Source organism: Somniosus microcephalus, chromosome 1, assembly GCF_052327205.1.
Source record: "Somniosus microcephalus isolate GS21.2 chromosome 1, FLI_Smic_1.0, whole genome shotgun sequence".
Classification (NCBI taxonomy): Eukaryota; Metazoa; Chordata; class Chondrichthyes; order Squaliformes; family Somniosidae; genus Somniosus; species Somniosus microcephalus.
In genome coordinates, this window is record NC_140987.1 from 112,991,329 (window position 1) to 113,012,155 (window position 20,827).

Genomic DNA, 20,827 nt, shown 5'->3' on the forward strand with positions numbered 1-20,827 from the left:
AGGGGCAGGAGGTTTAGAGGGGATTTGAGGAAAAACCTTTTCACCCAGAGGGTGGTTGGATTATGGAACTCACTGCCTGAAAGGGTGGTAGAGGCAGGAACCCGCACAACATTCAAAAAGCATTTAGATGAGCTACGGACCAAGTGCTGGAAAATGGGATTAGAATAGACGGGGCTTGATGGCTGGTGTGGACACAATGGGCCAAAGGGCCTCTTTCTGTGCTGTATGACTCTATGCTGTTTGGGGACCTATAAACAACTCTCACCAATGTTTTCTGCAGCTTGCTGTTTCTGAGCTCCACTCAAACTGATTCTACTTCTTGATTTTCAGAGCCAAGATCCTTTCTCACTACTGTCTTTATCCCATCCATTATCAGGGCTACCCCTCCTCCTTTTCCATTTTGCCTATTCTTCTAAAAAAGTATCTTGGAATATTTAGTTCCCAACCGTGGCCACTTTGCAACCACGTCTCCGTTATGGCTATTAGATCAAACCTGTTCATTTCTATCTGCGCTATTAATTCATCTATTTTGTTGTGAATACCTCGCGCACAGATATAGTGCCTTTAGCTTTGACTTATTTCTATTTTTCCCTGATGTCACCTTAGCCTTATTACCTTTGTTACTCTCTCTGTCCCTTCCTGACCCACTCTGCTTATTTTTATATGGCAGGAATGATGTATGAGGAGAGATTGGGTCAATTGGGCTTGTACTCGCTGGAGTTTAGAAGAATGAGAGGGGATCTCATCGAAACTTATAAAATTCTAACAGGACTAGACAGACTAGATGCTGGAAGGATGTTCCCGATGGTCAGGGAGTCCATAACCAGGGGTCACAGTCTAAGGATAAGGGGTAAGCCATTTAGGACAGAGATGAGGAGGGATTTCTTCACCCAGAGAGTGGTGAACCTGTGGAATTCTCTACCAAAGAAGGCAGTAGAGGCCAATTCATTAAATATATTCAAGAAGGAGTTGGATATATTTCTTAAGGCTAAAGGGATCAAGGGATATGGAGAGAAGGCAGGAACAGGGTACTGAATTTGGATGATCAGCCATGATCTCATTGAATGGCAGAGCAGGCTTGAGGGGCCTAATGGCCTACTCCTGCTCCTATCTTCTATGTTTCTTCTATGTTTCTATATCCAAAACTCAACTCTGCTCTAGAGCCTTGACATTTCTCTCTGCTTTTAAATTTACTCTTTCCTGAAGCCCCCCACCCTCACCCTTCATTAGTTTAAAGCCCTATCTACTATCCTAATTATTCGGTTCACCAGGACACTGGTCCCAGCCCGGTTTAAGTGGAGCCCGTCCCAATGGAATAGCTCCCTCTTTTCCAGTACTGGTGCCAGTGCCCCATGAACTGAAACCCCTTCCTCCCACACCACTCTTTGAGCCACGCATATAAACCTCTAATCTGTTTGTCCCCATGCCAATTTGCGCGTGACTCAGGTAACAATCCAGAGATTATTACCTTTGAGGTTCTGCTTTTTAATTTGGATCCGAGCTCCTCAAACTCCCTCAGCAGAACCTCATTCCGAGTTCTACCTATGATGTTGGTTCCTACGTGGACCGTGACAACTGGATCCTCCCCCTTCCACTCCAAGTTCTTCTCCAGCTGTGAGGAGATGTCCTTAACCCTGGCACCGGGCAGGCAACACAGCCTTTGGGACTCTCATGGCTGCAGAGAACAGTATCTATCGCCCTGACTATACTGTCCCTTACTACTACCACATTCCTTCCTTCTCCCCCCACTTGGATGGCCCCCTGTACCATGGTGCCGTGGTCAGTTTGCCCCTCCTCCCTGCAGTCCTTTTCCTCATCCATACAGGTAGCAAGTACCTCGTACCTGTAGGACAAGGTCAAGGTCTGAGGCTCCTCCATCACTACATCCTGTGTCCCCATACCTGTCTAACTCGCAGACACACCCTCCTGTCCCTGACCACTGACGAACTCTAAAGTACTATTTAACCTAAAGGGTGTGACTGCCTCCAGTGTCCAGGTAACTCTCCCCCTCCTGATGCATCGCAATGTCTGCAGCTCGTACTTCAGCTCAATAACTCTGAGCCGAAGTTCCTCGAGTTGCAGACACTTACTGCAAATGTGGTTGCTCGGGATCGCAATGCTCTCCAGAAACTCCCATATGTTGCAGTTACCCGCCCTGTCATCTCTAACCTTTATTTATTAATTAATTAGTTAAAGCTTTTATTCAATTGATCTTTTAGTGTTATTGTTTGAGTAATTAATTTAATAAGTACTAGCAAGTTACAGTTTCTCAGCTCTTAATTTAACCACCTTCCCTAACTTGAGAGCAAAAAAATGCGGTAATACTCACCAACCAAACCTGAGGCTGCAGGTCTGGTTCCAAGAGGTGGCACAGTTCTGCGACTGTGGTGAAGCAAAGCCAGCGAACACACTGCTCCTGGCTTAGGTGCAGGTAAGGGAAGTGCTCCCAGAAAACCATGGGTTGGTATGGCCTCCTGCCGAGAGCCCTTCTCCTCCCTCTGCGAGCAGCTTGTCTTCTTTGCTGCCTCTGCTCCATCTCCCCGTCATGCTGCAGCCCAAAGCGGACTGCCACTCGAGCCCCCATGACTGGGAGCAAGTGGTGTATTCAAAGGCCTTCCAGTAGCAGCCAACGCCTTCCCAACATCCAACTCTGCACACTTTACCAACTTTTCAAATCTCATCCAGCAACCCGGTACTCCTACAAACTCTGCAAGAGCCACCACATAGCAATAAGCAACTAAACTGCCAGTTGGATGTATTCCTTAGTGCTGGTGGGTGGGGGGGGGGGGGGGGGGGGGGCAGGGGGTGCCCCTAGTGCAGCACTTTCAGCTGTGCGTTTTTAAAGAGAGGGCGCTGGATAAAGCGGCGACGTTGAAAACGGCAGGTCATGCATCAAATCAGCATTACAGGCTAACTGATGTCATGATAAGAACATAAGAAGTAGGAGCAGGAGTAGGCCATACGGCCCCTCGGGCCTGCTCCGCCATTCAATAGGATCATGGCTGATTCGAACCTAGACTCACGTCCACTTCCCTGCCCGCTCCCCGTAACCCCCAATTCCCTTATCAGCTAGGAAACTGTCTATCTCCGTTTTAAATTTATTTAATGTCGCAGCTTCCACAGCTCTGAGGTAGCAAATTCCATAGATTTACTACCCTCTGAGTGAAGAAGTTTCTCCTCATCTCAGTTTTGAAAGGGCAGCCCCTTATTCTAAGATTATGCCCCCTAGTTCTAGTCTCACCCATCAGTGGAAACATCCTCACCGCATCCACCCGATCAAGCCCCTTCACAATCTTATATGTTTCGATAAGATCGCCTCTCATTCTTCTGAATTCCAATGAGTAGAGGCCCAACCTACTCAACCTTTCCTCATAGGTCAACCCCCTCATCTCCGGAATCAACCGAGTGAACCTTCTCTGAACTGCCTCAAGAGCAAGTATATCTTTTCTTAAATATGGAAACCAAAACTGTACGCAGTATTCCAGGTGTGGCCTCACCAGTACCCTGTATAACTGAAGCAAGACTTCCCTGCTTTTATACTCCATCCCCCTTGCAATAAAAGCCAAGATTCCATTGGCCTTCCTGATCACCTGCTGTACCTGCATACTAACCTTCTGTGTTTCATGCACCAGGACCCCCAGATCCCTTTGTACTGTAGCACTTTGCAGTTTCTTTCCATTTAGATAATAACTTGCTGTTTGATTTTTTCTGCCAAAGTGCATAACCTCACACTTTCCAACATTATATTCCATCTGCCAAATTTCTGCCCACTCACTTAGCCTGTCTATGTCCTTTTGCAGGTTTTTTATGTCCTCCTCACTCACTGCTTTCCCTCCCATCTTTGTATCGTCGGCAAACTTGGATACGTTGCACTCGGTCCCTTCCTCCAAATCGTGAATATAGATTGTAAAGAGTTGGGGTCCCAGCACTGACCCCTGCGGAACACCACTAGTCACTGATTGCCAACCCGAGAATGAACCATTTATCCCAACTCTCTGTTTTCTGTTAGATAGCCAATCTTCCACCCATGCCAGTATATTACCCCCAATCCCGTGATTTTTTTATCTTGTGCAGTAATCTTTTATGTGGCACCTTGTCACATGCCTTTTGGAAGTCCAAATACACCACATCCACTGATTCCCCTTTATCCACCCTGTTTGTTACATCCTCAAAGAATTCGAGCAAATTTGTCAAACATGACTTCCCCTTCATAAAACCATGCTGACTCTGTCCAATTAAATTATGCTTATCCAAATGTCATGTTACTGCTTCCTTAATAATGGACTCCAACATTTTACCAACCACAGATGTTAGGCTAACTGGTCTATAGTTTCCAGCCTTTTGTCTACTTCCCTTTTTAAATAAGGGCGTTACATTAGCAGTTTTCCAATCTGCTGGGACCTTTCCTGAATCCAGGGAGTTTTGGAAAATTACCACTAATGCATCCACAATCCCTACCGCTACGTCTCTCAAGACCCTAGGATGTAAGCCATCAGGTCCAGGGGATTTATCCGCCTTTAGTCCCATTATCTTACCGAGTACCACCTCCTTAGTGATTTTAATCGTGTTTAACTCCTCCCCCCCTATAGCCCCCCGTTTGTCCAGTGTTGGGATATTTTTAGTGTCCTCTACTGTAAAGACTAATACAAAATATTTGTTCAGCGTTTTTGCCATCTCCATGTTCCCCACCACTAATTTCCCGGTCTCGTCCTCTAAGGGACCAACATTCACTTTAGCCACCCTTTTTCTTTTTATATAACTGTAGAAACTCTTGCTATCTGTTTTTATATTTTTTGCTAGTTTACTTTCATAATCTATCTTCCCTTTCTTAATTAATCTTTTAGTTATTCTTTGCTGGCTTTTAAATGCTTCCCAATCTTCTATCCTCCCACTAGATTTGGCTACTTTATATGCCCTTGTTTTCAGTCGGATACTATCCTTTATTACTTTACTTAGCTACGGATGGCTGTCTTTTCTTTTACGCCCCTTTTTCCTCAGTGGAATATATTTTTCTTGAAAATTGTGAAATATCTCCTTGAATGTACACCACTGCTCATGTACCGTCTTACACTTTAATCTATTTTCCCAGTCCACTTTAGTCAACTCTGCTCTCATACCTTCATAGTCTCCTTTATTTAAGCTTAGTACGCTGGTTTGAGATCCAACTCTCTCACCCTCCAACTGAATTTGGAATTCAACCATGTTACGGTCACTCATTCCAAGGGGATCCTTTACTAGGACATTTTTTATTAATCCTGTCTCATTACACAGGACCAGATCTAAGATTGCCTGCCCCCTGGTTGGTTCAGTAACATACTGCTCAAGGAACCCGTCCCTAATGCACTCTATGAACTCTTCCTCAAGGCTGCCCTGCCAATTTGATTTGTCCAGTCAATATGAAAGTTAAAATCCCCCATGATTATAGCTGTTCCCTTATTACAAGCCCCAACTATTTTCTGATTTATACACCGACCAACAGAGTTGCAACTGTTAGGAGGCCTATAGGCTACGCTGACTTTTTCCCCTTATTATTCCTTATCTCCACCCAAACTGTTTCACTATCCTGATCCTTTGACCCAATATCATTTCTCACTATTGCAGTGATAACATCCTTTATTAACATAGCCACCCCACCTCCCATTCCTTTTTGTCTGTCCTTCCCAATTGTCAAATACTCCTAGATGTTTAGTTCCCAGTCATGGTCACCTTGCAGCCATGTTTCTGTAATGGCCACCAGATCATACCCATGTGTAGTTATTTGTACCGTCAACTCATCTATTTTGTTACGAATGCTGCGTGCATTCAGATAAAGAACTGTTAAATATGTTTTGTGATAATTTATTCCTGCTTTTACCCCCTTTACTACTTTACCTTTATATACATTCTGTTCCTTCCTGACACGCTCTGGTTTTTAATTCCCCCACTGCTACCTTGCTCTATTGCCTTCTCCGCTGACATTTTTATTTTTTGCTCTCTTGAAATCTCCCCCCCACTAATTAGTTTAAAGCCCTCTCTACAGCCCTAGTTATTCGATTCGCCAGGATTTTAGTCCCAGCACTGGCCAAGTGAAGCCCGTCCCAATGGAACAGCTATCTCCTGTCCCAGTACTGGTGCCAGTGTCCCAAGAAGCAAAACCCATTTCTCCCAGACCAGTCTTTGAGCCACGCATGTAACGCTCCGATTTTATTTACCCTAGCCAAATTTGCTCGTGGCTCAGGTAATAATCCAGAGATTATTACCCTAGTGGTTCTGTTTTTTAATTTGGCCCCTAACTGCTCATACTCCCTCAGCAGAACCTCTTTCCTTGTCCGATCTATGTCGTTGGTACCAACATGGACCACGACAACTGGATCCTCCCCCTCCCACTCCAAGTTTCTCTCCAGCCCAGAGGAGATGTCCTTAACCCTGGCAGGCAACACAACCTTCAGGACTCTCGCTCTCGGCTGCAAAGAACCCTATCTATCCCCCTAATGATACTATCCCCTACCCCTATCTACCCCCCTAATGATACTATCCCCTACCACTACAACATTTCTTTTTACTCCCCCCACTTGAATGGCCCCCCGTTCCACCGTGCTGTGGCCAGGTTGCTCATCCTCCCTGCAGTCCCCGTTCCCGTCCCCACAGGGAGTAAGAGCCTCAAACCTGTTGGACAAGAGCAAGGGCTGTGGCTCCTCCAACACTACCTTCTGGATCCCCGTACCTGCCTCACTCATAGTCACACCCTCCTGTCCCTGATCACGGACGACATCTGAATTAGTTAATCTAATTGGTGTGACTACTTCCTGGAACACAGATCTGCCTGCTCTGCATACTGCAGGTGCGCACATGTACCATCCATGCTATCACCCTCACCAAGATGGCGTTCAGCGCGGGCCATGCCAGAGGTGGGCGGAAGTGAGGCAGAAGCCATTTTTTCTTTAAAACCGGCCAAAACTACTAGTGCTACGGAGCTGAATTTCACGGCCAGGATTTACTAAATGTATAATTTAAGGTTGGTGAGCTGCAGGTGCAAATAGCCACATGGGAATATGATGTCGTGGCAATAACGGAGACCTGGCTCACAAAAGGGCAGGATTGAGTATTAAATAATCCTGGATATAAGCTGTTCAGGAAAGATAAGGAAGGAAAGATAGGAGGTGGTGTGGCAATATTGGTTAAAGTGCTGGAGAGAGAGGATGTCCTGGAGGGGTCAAGGACATAATCTATGGCTAGAGTTAAGAAATAATAGAGGTGCCATTACACTATCAGGTGTATTTTATAGGCCACCAACTACTGGGAAAAATATGGAGGAGCAAATTTGCAGGGAAATTACAGAGAGATGCAAGAACTATAGAGTAGTGATAATGTGGGACTTCAACTATCCTAATATAGACTGGGATAGTGTAAAGGGCAGAGAGGGGGAAGAATTTCTGAAGTGTGTTCAGGAGAACTTTCTTGATTAGTATGTTTCCAGACCAACGAGGAAGGAGGCATTCTGGATCTGGTTCTGGGGAATGAGGTGGGTCAAGTGGAGCAAGTGGCAGTAGGTGAATATTTAGGGACCAGTGATCATAGTATCATAAGATTTAGATTAGCTATGGAAAAGGACAGGGAGCAATCTAGAGTAAAAATACTTAATTGGAAGAAGGCCAATTTTAGTGGGAGAGAGAGAGAATGGATCTGGCCCAGGTAAATTGGAATCAAAGATTGGCAGGCAAAGCTGTAATGGAATAATGGGCTGCCTTTAAAGAGGAAATAGTTCGGGTAGTCGAGGTACATTTGCACTAGGGGGAAAGGTAGGACAACTAAAGTCAGAGCTCCCTGGATGACGAAAGAGATAGAAAGTAAGATGGAGCAGAAATAGGGTGCTTATGACAGATGTCAGGTCGAGAATACATGAGAGAATCATGCTAAATATGTATAGAAAGTTTAGAGGAGAAGTGAAAAAGAAAATAAATGGGGCAAAGAGAGGGTATGAGAAGGAATGGCAGCTAACATAAAAGGTAATCCAAAAGTCTTCTATAACATATAAATAGTAAACGGGTAGTAAGAGGAGGGGTGGGGCCGATTAGGGACCAAAAAGGAGACCTACACATGGAGGCAGAGGGTATGGCTGAGTACTTTGCATCTGTCTTCACCAAGGAAGAAGGTGCTGCCATAGGCATGGTGAAGGAGGCGGTAGAGAAGATACTGGATGGGATAAAGATTGATAGAGGAGGTACTAGAAAGACTGTCTGTACTTAAAGTAGGTAAGTCACCAGGACCAGATGGGATGCATCCTAGGACGCTGAGGGAAATGAAGGACGAAATCACAGAGGTACTGGCCATAATCTTCCAATCCTCCTTAGAAACAGGGATGGTGCCAGAGGACTGGAGAATTGCAAAGTTACACCCTTGCTCAAATAAGGGTGTAAAGATAAACCCAGCAACTACAGGCCAGTCAGTTTAACCTCAGTAGTGGGGAAGCTTTTAGAAACAATAATCAGGGACAAAATTAACAGTCACTTGGACAAGTGTGGAATAATTAAGGAAAGCCAGCATGGATTTATTAATGGCAAATCGTGTTTTTAACTTGATCGAGTTTTTTGATGAGGTAACAGAGAGGGTTGATGAGGGCAGTGCAGTTGGTGTACATGGATTTCCAAAAGGCGTTCAACAAAGTGCCACATAATAGGCTTGCCAGCAAAGTTGAAGCCCATGGAATAAAAGGAACAGTGGCAGCATAGATACCAAATTGGCTAAGTGACAGGAAGCATAGAGTAGTGGTGAATGGTTGTTTTTCAGACTGGAGGAACGTATACAGTGGTGTTCCCCAGGGGTCGGTTCTAGGACCACTGCTTTTTTTGATATATATTAATGACTTGGATATGGGTGTACAGGACACAATTTCAAAATTTGCAGATGACACAAAAATTGGAAGTATAATGAACAGTGAGGAGGATAGTGATAGACTTCAAGAGGACATAGACAGGCTGGTGAAATGGGTGGACACGTGGCAGATGAAATTTAACGCAGAAAAGTGGGAAGTGATATATTTTGGTATAAAGAATGAAGAGAGGAAATATAAACTAAAGGGTACAATCCTAAAGGGGGTGCATGAACAGAGAGACCATGGGGTACATGTGCACAAATTGTTGAAGGTGGCAAGGCAGGTTGAGAAAGCAGTTAAAAAAGCTTATGGGATCCTGGGCTTCATGAATAGAGGTATAGAGTACAAAAGCATGGAAATGATGATGAACCTCTATAAAACACTGGTTCGGCCTCAACTGGAGTATTGTGACCAATTCTGGGCACCGCACTTTAAGAAGGATGTGAAGGCTTTATAGAGGGTGCAGGAAAGGTTTACGAGAATGATTCCAGGGATGAGGGACTTCAGTTATGTGGATAGACTGGAGAAGCTGGGGTTGTTCTCCTTAGAGCAGAGAAGATTCAGAGGAGATTTGATAGAGGTATTCAAAATCATGAGGGGTCTGGACAGAGTAAATAGAGAGAAACTGTTCCCATTGGCAGAAGGGTCAGAACACAGATTTAAGGTGATTGGCAGAAGAACCAAAGGCAACATGAGGAAAAACGTTTTACTCAGCGAGTGGTTAGGGTCTGGAATGCAATGCCTGAAAGGGTGGTGGAGGCAGACTCAATCACAGCTTTCAAAAGGGAGTTGGATAAGTAACTGAAGGAAAAAAATTTGCAGGGCTACGGGGAAAGGGAGTGGGACTTGCTGAAGTGCTCTTGCAGAGAGCCGGCACGGGCTCGACGGTCCGAATGGCCTCCTTCTGTGCTGTAACCATTCTATGATTCTATAATGACACCTAATGGACAATTCATTACTGCACAACTGATTTTTCTAAAATTATGTAATTGACAACTACCCATTATTGAACTTTCTGTGGTGTATAACTGGAAAATCAACTGCACACAAACACATTCAAATGTAATATAGCAATTAGGTCTGTTGGAATGGGGCAATTTGATTTGACAAACAAGCGGCTGTGACGTGTCTGAATGACTATCGACCTGTCGCACTCACACCCATCATAATGAAGTGTTTCGAGAGACTGGTCTTAGCCCACATCAAAGCCAGTGTTCCTGCCTCCCTTGACCAACACCAGTTTGCCTATCGGGCAAACAGATCAACGGAGGATGCAATCACTACTGCTCTACACTCGGCACTGAATCACCTAGATGGTAAGGAGACCTACATCAGAATGTTGTTTATAGACTACAGCTCAGCATTCAACACTATCGTCCCCAACAAGCTGGCCACCAAACTCTTGGCCTGAACACTTCCCTCTGCAACTGGACCCTGGACTTCCTAACAAACAGACCCCAGTCTGTCAAATTAGGCAACCACACCTCCCCACCCCCCCACCGACCCTGAACACGGGGGCCCCCACAAGGATGTGTGCTGAGCCCCCTCCTCTACTCCCTCTTCACCCACGACTGTGTGGCTGTTAATGGTTCCAACACCATCATCAAGTTTGCAGATGACACCACGGTAGTAGGCCAGATCACCAACAACGATGAGTCAGCCTACAGGGAGGAGGTCCAGCATCTCGTGAAGTGGTGCGCCGACAACAACCTGGCCCTTAACACCAAGAAAACAAAGGAAATAATCGTGGACTTCAGGAAGTCCAAAGGCGGAAGTCACACCCCCATCCACATCAATGGGGCGGAGGTGGAAAGGGAGGCCAGCTTTAAGTTCCTCGGAGTCCACATCACGGAAGACCTCTCCTGGTCCCTCAACACCTCCTCTCTGGTGAAGAAGGCCCAGCAGCGCCTATATTTCTTGAGGAGGCTGAAGGGATGTAATCTGTCACCCCCGATCCTCTCTAACTTCTACCGCTGCACTATAGAGAGCATCCTGACAAACTGTATCACGGTATGGTACGGCAGCTGTAGCTCCCATGACCGGAAAGCCCTGCAGCGGGTAGTCAAAACTGCCCAACGCATTACCGGCACCCGGCTACCGACCATAGAACATATATATCAGAAACGCTGCCTACGGAGGGCACGGTCCATCATCAAAGACCCTACCCACCCCAGCCACAGTCTGTTCGCCCTCCTACCATCTGGAAGACGCTACAGATGCATTCGCACCCGTACGACCAGATTTAGGAACAGCTTCTTTCCCAGGGCTGTCATCCTACTGAACTCCACAAATAAACACTAAAGCCTGCACATCTGCCGATGCACTTTATTATGGTCATATTTATGCTAATATATATGTACAAATGTATGTTGAAATGTTTAAGTGTCCTAATCCAAATTGTACACTCTCGGGAGCCGCAAGCCTACATTTCGTTGTACTGCACTTGTGCACTAACAATGACAATAAAAGTTGATTTGATTTGATTTGATTTGATATATAAACTGAACTGTCCAAATCAGTAGCCAGAACTTTAAAACGTGCAATTAACTACTTTGCTACTTTTATTTTCACGAGACGTTCTTTTCTGTCAAGAGAAGACTCACACAAATTGTACTATAAACTTTTCCCTGGTATATGCCAGTTTCTAATGTATAAAATTAAAGGAAAATGGAATTTAGGAAAATGTGCCCACTTTTAATAGTTAAGATATTAATCCTCCATAAAAAGGATGAACACTGCCATTAAACTCATCCTCTGCTTATTTCCTGTGGCCCTCACAAATGACACCGGATGATGCGAGAATGGTGAAGAGAGTGTAGCACAACGGTTTGCAGGCCTGATTAAAAATTGATTTATTGCACGCCTCCACTCCACCCCCCCACCCCCAGCAGCCACTCATTTCGCATATTTCCATTCAATTTCTCATTTATTACTGCACTTAGGTTAAGTATCAAGAGCAACTACAATTTATAATTAATTTAAAAGCTTTAGGAACAGGAGGATACCAATGAAAGGCATACCTCTTATCCTGCAATGTGCTAAAAGAGTGGAATTCAGGTTGGTGATTGTGTAAGGGTGTTTTTTATTAGAACCACTCAATCGGCTGGTTTAGCAGATTTGAGAGTATGGTGTGCTGCTGCTGTTGCTGCTTTTCTCAGCGACGTTCTTATTGTCAGGATGTTCAGATTAAAATGAGACAGTTGAGAAGTATGAATTTTTTGAGCCGTCCTGCAGTTTTCCTTCAACTTGTTACAGGACATAATCTAAACAGGATCATGTGCTTTTCTCCAGCTACACAAGTAGTGTGCTTGCTTTTTTATCTAACTGAAACAGTGTTCACACAACAACTTACATCTCACTAACCTTTTTCAGTGATGTTGGTTTCTTCGCCTTTGGGACTTCTCTCTGCTTTCCTCGCTTTACTAAGGGAGCACTCGAGTCCAAGGGATTGTGAGGAACCTTTTCCTGACTCGAGCTTTGAGGCTGTCTCTTCGATGTTGTGGGCTCTTTGGGAAACAATGGAAATGTCCCTCCAACTAGGATTATCAACAAAGCAAAAATAAAAATTTATCTACAAGGAATCATAATGAATACTTTAAAAGTAATGATGTAATGCATAAAGCCCTAAATACAGCAAGGAATCTCTCCACAAAATATACAATAGGATCAGAGGAGGAGAGATGGAAGAGTAATTTCAATACTTGCCTGCAAGTACTATTGGCTTAGGGGTATGTTTGGACTTCTTCTCCTGCTGTTTTTGTTCTAGGACAGCCAGCATGTTACCAAAATCTAGCTGCATGGGTATCTTACTCTTTTTACCACTTTTCTTTGGAGCTTCCTAAACAAAACAAGTTCATGGTCATTGACAATATTTGCTGTGTAAGTGCATCTGTTATGGTCATTAACCACAGTGTCACCATTTTGTGTGTGTGTGTGTGTGTGTGTGTGTGTGTGTGTGTGTGGAATCAAAGCGATCCATAGAAATTTTATACATGCGCATTAACAATCAGTTGTAATGGTCAGTATTCCTCCTATTTCACACTTAAGCAGGTGTTATCTGGGTCTAGACCAAGGCTGACAAATAAATGGCTGAAATCAAAAAAGTTTTAAAAAAGAATCATAAGTCACACTACATCTTTTGGCAAAATATCCTCCATGCAAAATATGGGATCTTACAGATTGAGAATTAATATTTTGTAAGTGATATCAGTGAATTCATTCAACTTAGCAGAAGTATATAAACATAAATAACAAGATTCCACATAATTGCATGGATTATTACAGAACAGTTCCCTCTTTGTTTTGGAGCATTTTTATACTTTTCAAAGTTTCCTGGGTTAGTAAGCTTTGACTTGTATGGAACTGTAGCTTTAATCTTAGATTTGCACATCATATAGGACACTGCCCTTAGCCAAATGAAAATGTTGTGTCGGAGTATTTGTAGTCATTAAATACTATCACTAAACGTCAAAGATCTTTGTGGCTTTTTGTGTTGAAGCTTACAGTTGGTTTATGGCCTAGGCAAAATAGTCTCAAATTAAGAATTATTTGACTCGCAGGTAACCTTTTTTTTTTAAACTGCTTTGGAGCTCCAGGATTGCCATGAAAGGTAGCTGTGGACTGGACTTAAGTCAGATCTCCCTACCAGTCATCAAAGCACTTGTGCTTCATACTATCTGACAGATATTTACAAAGCCCCACGGAGGAGTCTCGTAGCTGGTGAGTAAAAAATTTAGACCCTAAATTATCCATGGCATGGGATGAGGGAACCTCTACAAGTACAAACTCATCAGTGCCAAAAGGCTCACTTTAGTAAGAATAATGATAATTTGGCCTCCAATCCATGCTTTTCCACAGAATAGAGGTCTAATTCAATGACTGCAGACACCAGCATGTCTTGACATTTTTATTGGTACTTCAATTTGTGGTGCCAGCACCAAAGGATTGGCTAATTTAAAACAAATCCCTTTACTGCATTAGGCAGGGGAACAATATGTTTCAACTCCTTCTTTCTCACTTTTAACACTATCACTGTGGTATATTCAAGCACATTAGCGGGCTCAAGAGTATGCATTAACTTCTGGGAATATCTAGATTCAATCATGAAATCCCAGTTTGAGACTAATCAAAATTTATTCACAAACTGACAGAAGATGTGGGTTTCAATTTATAAATTATTCTCAAATTGATTTCTAAAACTATTAACAAATATATCCAGTTTAGTATTTAGGCTGGCTGGTGGGGATAGGCCAGTTTTGACTTACAGCACCATGATATTAAACCCCCCCAACCTTCCCACGACGGGAAGGAGAGGGTTGGGGGAGGTTAAATACAGGAAATGCCGCGCACACACACACACGACATTTTTACGGCGGTGGATATCAGGGTGTCCGAGTGTCCCACTGTTAATTAACTCGGGCTCCCACAGTGCAAATGGGAGCCCGATTTAAATTGACTGTTGCTGCGTGGGTTTCCCAGGGGTTGTAAAACCCGGCAGCAAAAGAAAGATGGGAGCTGCTGGCTCCACAAAGTAAGTGCCTCCTTAAGGGCCAAAAGGAGCAGGAGTACTTCCAACCCCCACCCCCCCCCACCCGCTCAAAGAAGTCTTCAGCCTCCCCTCCCTTTTAAAAAAAAATCTTATAATACTCCTGTGAAGCGCCTTGGGATGTTTTACTACGTTAAAGGTGCTAGATAAATACAAGTTGTTGTTGTTGTTCCACCACAGCCCTCTCGAATGCCAGGTCTCTCTGACGTCTGATTGCCAGGGACCGTCCAAGGGTCCCCGGTCGCAGCCTTCTCCCACTGGTGTTTCTTTCTGCCCACCGGCTAGGCTGTCCATTTGGCTGGCTGCCTGCTGGGAAATTGAGCTAAAAAATGTTAAATGTGGTATTGCCATTAAGTTCAATGGGACCTTCATGTCCCCGGCCTTGCGGGGTTCTTCGGCAATTTACAGCCTTATGAACATAAGAACATAAGAAATAGGAGCAGGAGTAGGCCATTTGGCCCTTCGAGCCTGCTCCGCCATTCAATAAGATCATGGCTGATCTTCTACCTCATCTCCACTTTCCTGCACTATCCCCATATCCCTTGATTCCCTTAATATTCAAAAATCTATCGATCTCTGTCTTGAATATACTCAACGAGAGCCTCCACAGCCCTCTGGGGTAGAGAATTCCGAAGATTCACCACCCTCTGAGTGAAGAAATTTCTCCTCATCTCAGTTCTAAATGGCCGACCCCTTATTTTGAGACTGTGACCCCTGATTCTAGACTCCCCAGCCAGGGGAAACATCCTCCCTGCATCTACCCTGTCAAGCCCTGTAAGAATTTTGTATATTTCAATGAGATCACCTCTCATTCTTCTAAACTCTGGAGAATATAAGCAGAGTCTACTCAATCTGTCCTCATAGGACAATCCCCCCATCCCAGGGACCAGTCTGGTGCACTTTTGTTGCATTCCCTCTATGGCAAGTATATCCTTCCTTAGGTAAGGAGACCAGAACTGTACACAATACTCCAGGTGTGGTCTTACCCGCACCCTCCATGCCTCACCATAAATATCGGGACCCATGTTTCTAATTAATGCAGACTGTAACATATTACTGCAGCTCATGATGATTGAGCTGTCTTTTTCACATTAGTACATAAGAACATAAGAAATAGGAGCAAATGTAGGCTATTTGGCCCCTCGAGCCTGCTCTGCCATTCAATAAGATCATGGCTGATCTTCTACCTCAACTCCACTTCCCGCAATATGCCCATATCCCTCGATTGCCTTTGTATCCAAAAATCTATAGATCTCTGTCTTGAATACACTCAACAGCCCTCTGGGGTAGAGAATTCCAAAGATTCACAACCTTTTGAGTGAAGAAATTTCTCTTCATCTCAGTCCTAAATGGCCGACCCCTTATTCTGAGACAGTGACCCCTAGTTCTAGACTCCCCAGCCAGGGGAAACATCCTCTCAGCAGCTACCCTGTCAAGCCCCTTAAGAATTTTATATGTTTGAGTGAGATCGTGAAGTAGAACAACCCAAAAACTGACCAGAAACACACTTAAAATACAGATCCATATCAAATAAATGATTGGTGGTACTGTGTGACTCGGAGGATAGATCCTTCCCTGATCAAAACAGTACGTTAAATGCTCCTGGCCATCCTTAGCGTTTTCTCCATATTACACAGGAACGTTATTCAAGTAAAAAGGAGTCATAAGTTCTGTACAAACCATAGCTTTCTTCTGTGGACTGCTGGACACATTTTCTTGAGCTGATTCTTTTCTCAGAATCTGGACTGGTTTCTGGTCTGGGTCCAGAGAGATCTGTTCACCACCAATAGCATGGGAGTTGGTCACACTTAAAACTAGTTCGCCATCCATTGATGGCTGAAAAGATAAACAGTATTTTAAAAATATTTTAAAAATATAGGCAGCAATAAAAAGAAAATGTAAAATCTTACGACTGCAATAGATTAAATTGAGCAATAAAAGGTTTGTACACCCTTGTCATCTATTACATATTGTACCTGAATTTAAAAAAGAGCCATAATGTGAGAAGTAACTGTACTATTTACTGTTAGTTGGCATCAATGCACAATAAAAAAAAACTGTTGTTTGCGGATGTCAAGGACTTCAGGCTATAGCTTGCATAAAACCGCTTCAGTAAAATAATTCCCCTGATTTATTCTAGTGCGGTTCACCACAAGCCAGAGTGAAAATTACTGTATTTTAATTGTATGCTCATCAGAAGTGCACAATAGCTTTGTTTTAGTCTAATCAGTTCATGTTCTCTGTAAAGTTCTCCAACTTATGTATTTAAAAAAGACCTTCTCCATTGTGGGGTGGGGGGGAAGGGGAAGTTTACCTTGAAAGTTAACTTAGTAATGAAATAAATCCTTTTCTGAATGTTGTAAGTTGGTGTTATTAGAGATAATAACAAAATCTTCACCTAAGGGCCAATAATAAACTTTTCCAACCATTAAGTAGTCACAGATCAGTCTCTCGTTTTCACTCTTTTCCCTGTGAGAAAGCACATCACTGTAGCTAACAGTTTCAGATGACCAAGCCAAATCATTAACAGGTGGAAACCTGGTGTCTTTTGCTTAATTAAAAAAAAACATGTTTTACAGAGTTGACATCAATTTTTGGCAAATTACTATATCTACAAAAGTAAAGTTATAGCTTTACTATGATTGTTGTTTAAAAAAAGTCAGGGTTTTAGACCACTTTTCAAAGCCTTAGGAATTATTTTAACATTGAATTTGGCACATTGAAGATGAGTGATAAAACAGCCCGCGATTCTCTCAGTATCACATTATGTGCACTTAGCAGCTGACAAAATACATCAGCCATTGAAAGGCATTCAAGGTCATCTATAAACAAGTACTCAGGGTTATCTATAATTTTAGCAAGTGGAAAGATGAACAAATCAGCTAACCCACTGGCTATTTGTCATTTTTTTGAAAATCAAGATGGTATCCAGTTATGCTATATTTTCTAATGTTAAAGTTTCAAGAGTAGTATTATTTACATAGCGACAGAAGCTGCACTTTTCAGTCACATAAAGAAGGCTGTTCACAAATCATCTCCTTGCTGGGAGGTTGATGGCCATTTTGAAAAATAAAAAGATCCTGTTGTTTCAACATGTCCCGGGGGAAGCCAGACAATCTACTATACACAGCTCAGAACTGCTCTTAAAAATGGATGAAAATAATTATGCTATATAGTTATATAGTGCAGTGATGTCTAAACTTTAGCACATTAATCACATATAATGTTTAAACTTCAGCTGAGAGAGTAAATCATATGCATCTCCACTGCTTCGGTCACTGCTACGTGTAGCGAGCCAATAGGGCGAGCGCTGAACTGTAACTGAAAACAGAACATGTCATTTTGCATTACCTCTTTTTGATAGGCATGTTGACTCTGCTCAGTGCTACACCTGAAACCCGAGACAAGATTTGCAACTTACCCATCCAAAGTGTACAAATTAGAATTGTTATTTGAAAAAACGATTTGAATTCAGGTTTCCCAGTTCTATGGACTACCCCGAGCTATTATCAAATCCTCAGTTCAATTAATTAATTATTTTAGTCACTATTTACAAAAAGTCTATGGATATCAATTCATGGATGCATACAAGCCCTGATTTTATAAGGTTCTGATGGAGGCATGGAGCTTCGCTAGAGTGCAGCACACCAGATTCCCAGCACACTGTATTTCATGGTTAAAAAAAAATGCTGGCTTTTTGCAGGTTATGCTAGTTACTATCACCAACCTCATTAAACCATTAAAAATTATTCAAAATCCACATTCAGTGGTTTTCTTGCTACCTCTTTGCCGACAGCGCAACTCATCCATACGAAATGGATGTAGAAGTGTGTGAATATTCTGGCCTGTAGAAGTTAACTTCTTAAAGCCATCACTTTTCATTATCGTAGAATCATAGAATGATACAGCACAGGAGGCCATTCGGCCCATCGTGCCAGTGAGCGCACTTTGGTAGAGCTATCCAATTAGTCCCATTCCCCTGCTCTTTCCCCGTAGCCCTAAGTATTTTTTCCCTTCAAGTATTTATCCAGTTCTCTTTTGAAAGTTTATATTGAATCTGCTTCCACTACCTTTTCCGGCAGTGCATTCCAGATTACAACTCACTGCATAATTTTTTTCCCCCTTATGGTTGTAAAGATATATATTTTTTAAATCATGTTGCTACGTGGCTTTATCTGCATTTTGAATGGTGCATTAATTTTTGTGGCTGTTTTGGCCTAATATTTTTTAATTGCAGGACTATTATTTCCAAATCTATTTCTTACAACAGTTTTGCTTCTAGCTGCCATTTTACATTCAACAACCAAAATGAACAGGATGGGAATCCCTTTGGGATTCAACATTCAACGGAGGAAGAACAGTTCTGGAGGGGACGGGTAACGCTGGTACGACTGTACCCCACGTGTTATGCAGGCAACAGTCCTTATCACCATACTTGCATTAGCCCGGACGGTCCTTCCTCGGCATGTCAGAAGAAACAGGTCTGTGGTACCTCTGTTTCACAAAGCAGGTTGCCACATAACTAGAGGCCAACTTGTAGGCAAATTGTACCATGAGGATAGCTCTTCCATGGGCATCACTACTGCATTAAACAGGTGCTTCTGAACCACCACCTATGACATATGATATATCAATGAATCAGTCAGCTGCCCACAGATGCATTAAGCAAGTGACAGGGGCCTTGTTTGCAATGGATAACATATGCATTACTTTCCCTGTGGAAAGGAGGCATCACTCACAGGCCACAGAACTTTTCCCAGATGGCAGGATTCACAAGAGTGCGGAGCATCACAGATGGCACCCATGTACTGTACAGATAGTTGGCCTGAGAGACAAGGTGCACTGTTGTCCTTGGGGAAAGAGTGCCCCAGAGTGCAAAACAAGGCAAATGTCCTCACATCCACTTCATGCGGCAGTAAGTCCAATTTGTCAGCCAAAGCGGGTGCTGTGCTGCTCCATTACTTGCATACAAACTCAGTTATCCTGACACCCTTTATTCTTTGCCACCTTGCCCCAGCTAAAGTTGGCAAATATTTACAATCTATTTTGAACCTTTATAAAGGCTCAAATAATATGAGCCGCCATATACAGTCATTTATCTTTAAGTAGGTACGTCCCTTTAATGTTGAGCTGTTAACCAGGTTTTCCACATACTCCATTAGGCCAGCTGTTGAGTCAAGGCCAAAGCTGTGCTGGAAAGTTACTTTTCCTTTCTGTCTTTTTTCTCGCTCGCTTAATCCAATCTTTCTTTCCCTTTCTTATTTCTCTTTCTGTACCCGATTCACCCCATTTCCTGCTCCGTTGTTCCTCTATTTATTTCTCAATCTGTAAATCTCATTAATTAAGGAGACAGATAGTTGGTCCCGTCGTTCACCAATAGATGTAAACGGATATGAATAGATGTAAACGGATATGATATGATTGGGATCACGGAAACATGGCTCCAGGGTGACCAGGGCTGGGAACTCAACATCCAGGGGTATTCAATATTCAGGAAAGACAGGCAAAAAGGAAAAAGGAGGTGGGATAGCATTGCTGGTTAAAGAGATTAACACAATTGTAAGGAAGGATATTAGCTCTGATGATGTAGAATCTGTATGGGTAGAGCTGAGAAATACCAAGGGACAGAAAACGGTAGTGGGAGTTGTATACAGACCCCCAAACAGTAATGTGAAGGTTGGGGATGGCATTAAACGTGAAATTAGAGACGTGTGCAATAAGGGCACAGCAGTTATCATGGGTGACTTTAATCTACATATAGATTGGGCTAACCAAATTAGTAACAATACTGTGGAGGAGGAATTCCTGGTGTGTATACGGGATGGTTTCCTGGACCAATATGTCGAGGAACCAACTAGAGATCAGGCCATCTTACACTGGGTATTATGTAATGAGAAAGGGTTAATTAGCAATCTTGTTGTGCGAGGCCCCTTGGGGCAGAGCGATCATAATATGATCGAATTCTTCATTAAGATGGAGAGTGAAGTATTTGACTCAGAGACTAGGGTCCTGAATTTAAATAAAGGAAACTACGATGGTATGAGGCGCGAGTTGGGTAGGATTGATTGGGGAATGTTACTCAAAAGGGTTGACGGTGGATAGGCAATGGCAAACATTTAAAGATCGCATGGATGAACTACAGAATTTGTTCATCCCTGTTTGGCATAAAAAGAAAACAAAAAAGGTGAATCAATCGTGGCTAACAAGGGAAATTAGGGATAGCATAAGATCCAAGGAGAGGACATATAAATTGGCCAGAAAAAGCAGCAAACCTGAGGATTGAGAGCAGTTTAGGATTCAACAAAGGAGGACAAAGGGATTAATTAAGAGGGGGAAAATAGAGTATGAGAGTAAGCTTGCAGGGAACATAAAAACTGACTGTAAAAGCTTTTATAGATAAGTGAAGAGAAAAAGATTGGTGAAGTCAAGTG

General features: G+C 43.1%; 1 protein-coding gene across 4 annotated transcripts in view; it reads right to left on the reverse strand.

Annotated features, from left to right (window-relative positions):
• LOC147124294 (selenocysteine insertion sequence-binding protein 2-like) overlaps positions 1–20,827 on the reverse strand; it is a 171,901-nt gene that overhangs the window by 88,224 nt on the left and 62,850 nt on the right. For all 4 annotated transcript variants that reach the window (XM_085984698.1, XM_085984717.1, XM_085984726.1 and 1 more), the window contains 3 exons: positions 16,077–16,232; positions 12,557–12,689; positions 12,215–12,387 (listed from right to left, as the gene is read on the reverse strand). In XM_085984698.1, the coding sequence (XP_085840824.1) occupies positions 12,215–12,387; positions 12,557–12,689; positions 16,077–16,232 (462 nt within the window). The remainder of the gene's footprint in view (positions 1–12,214; positions 12,388–12,556; positions 12,690–16,076; positions 16,233–20,827) is intronic.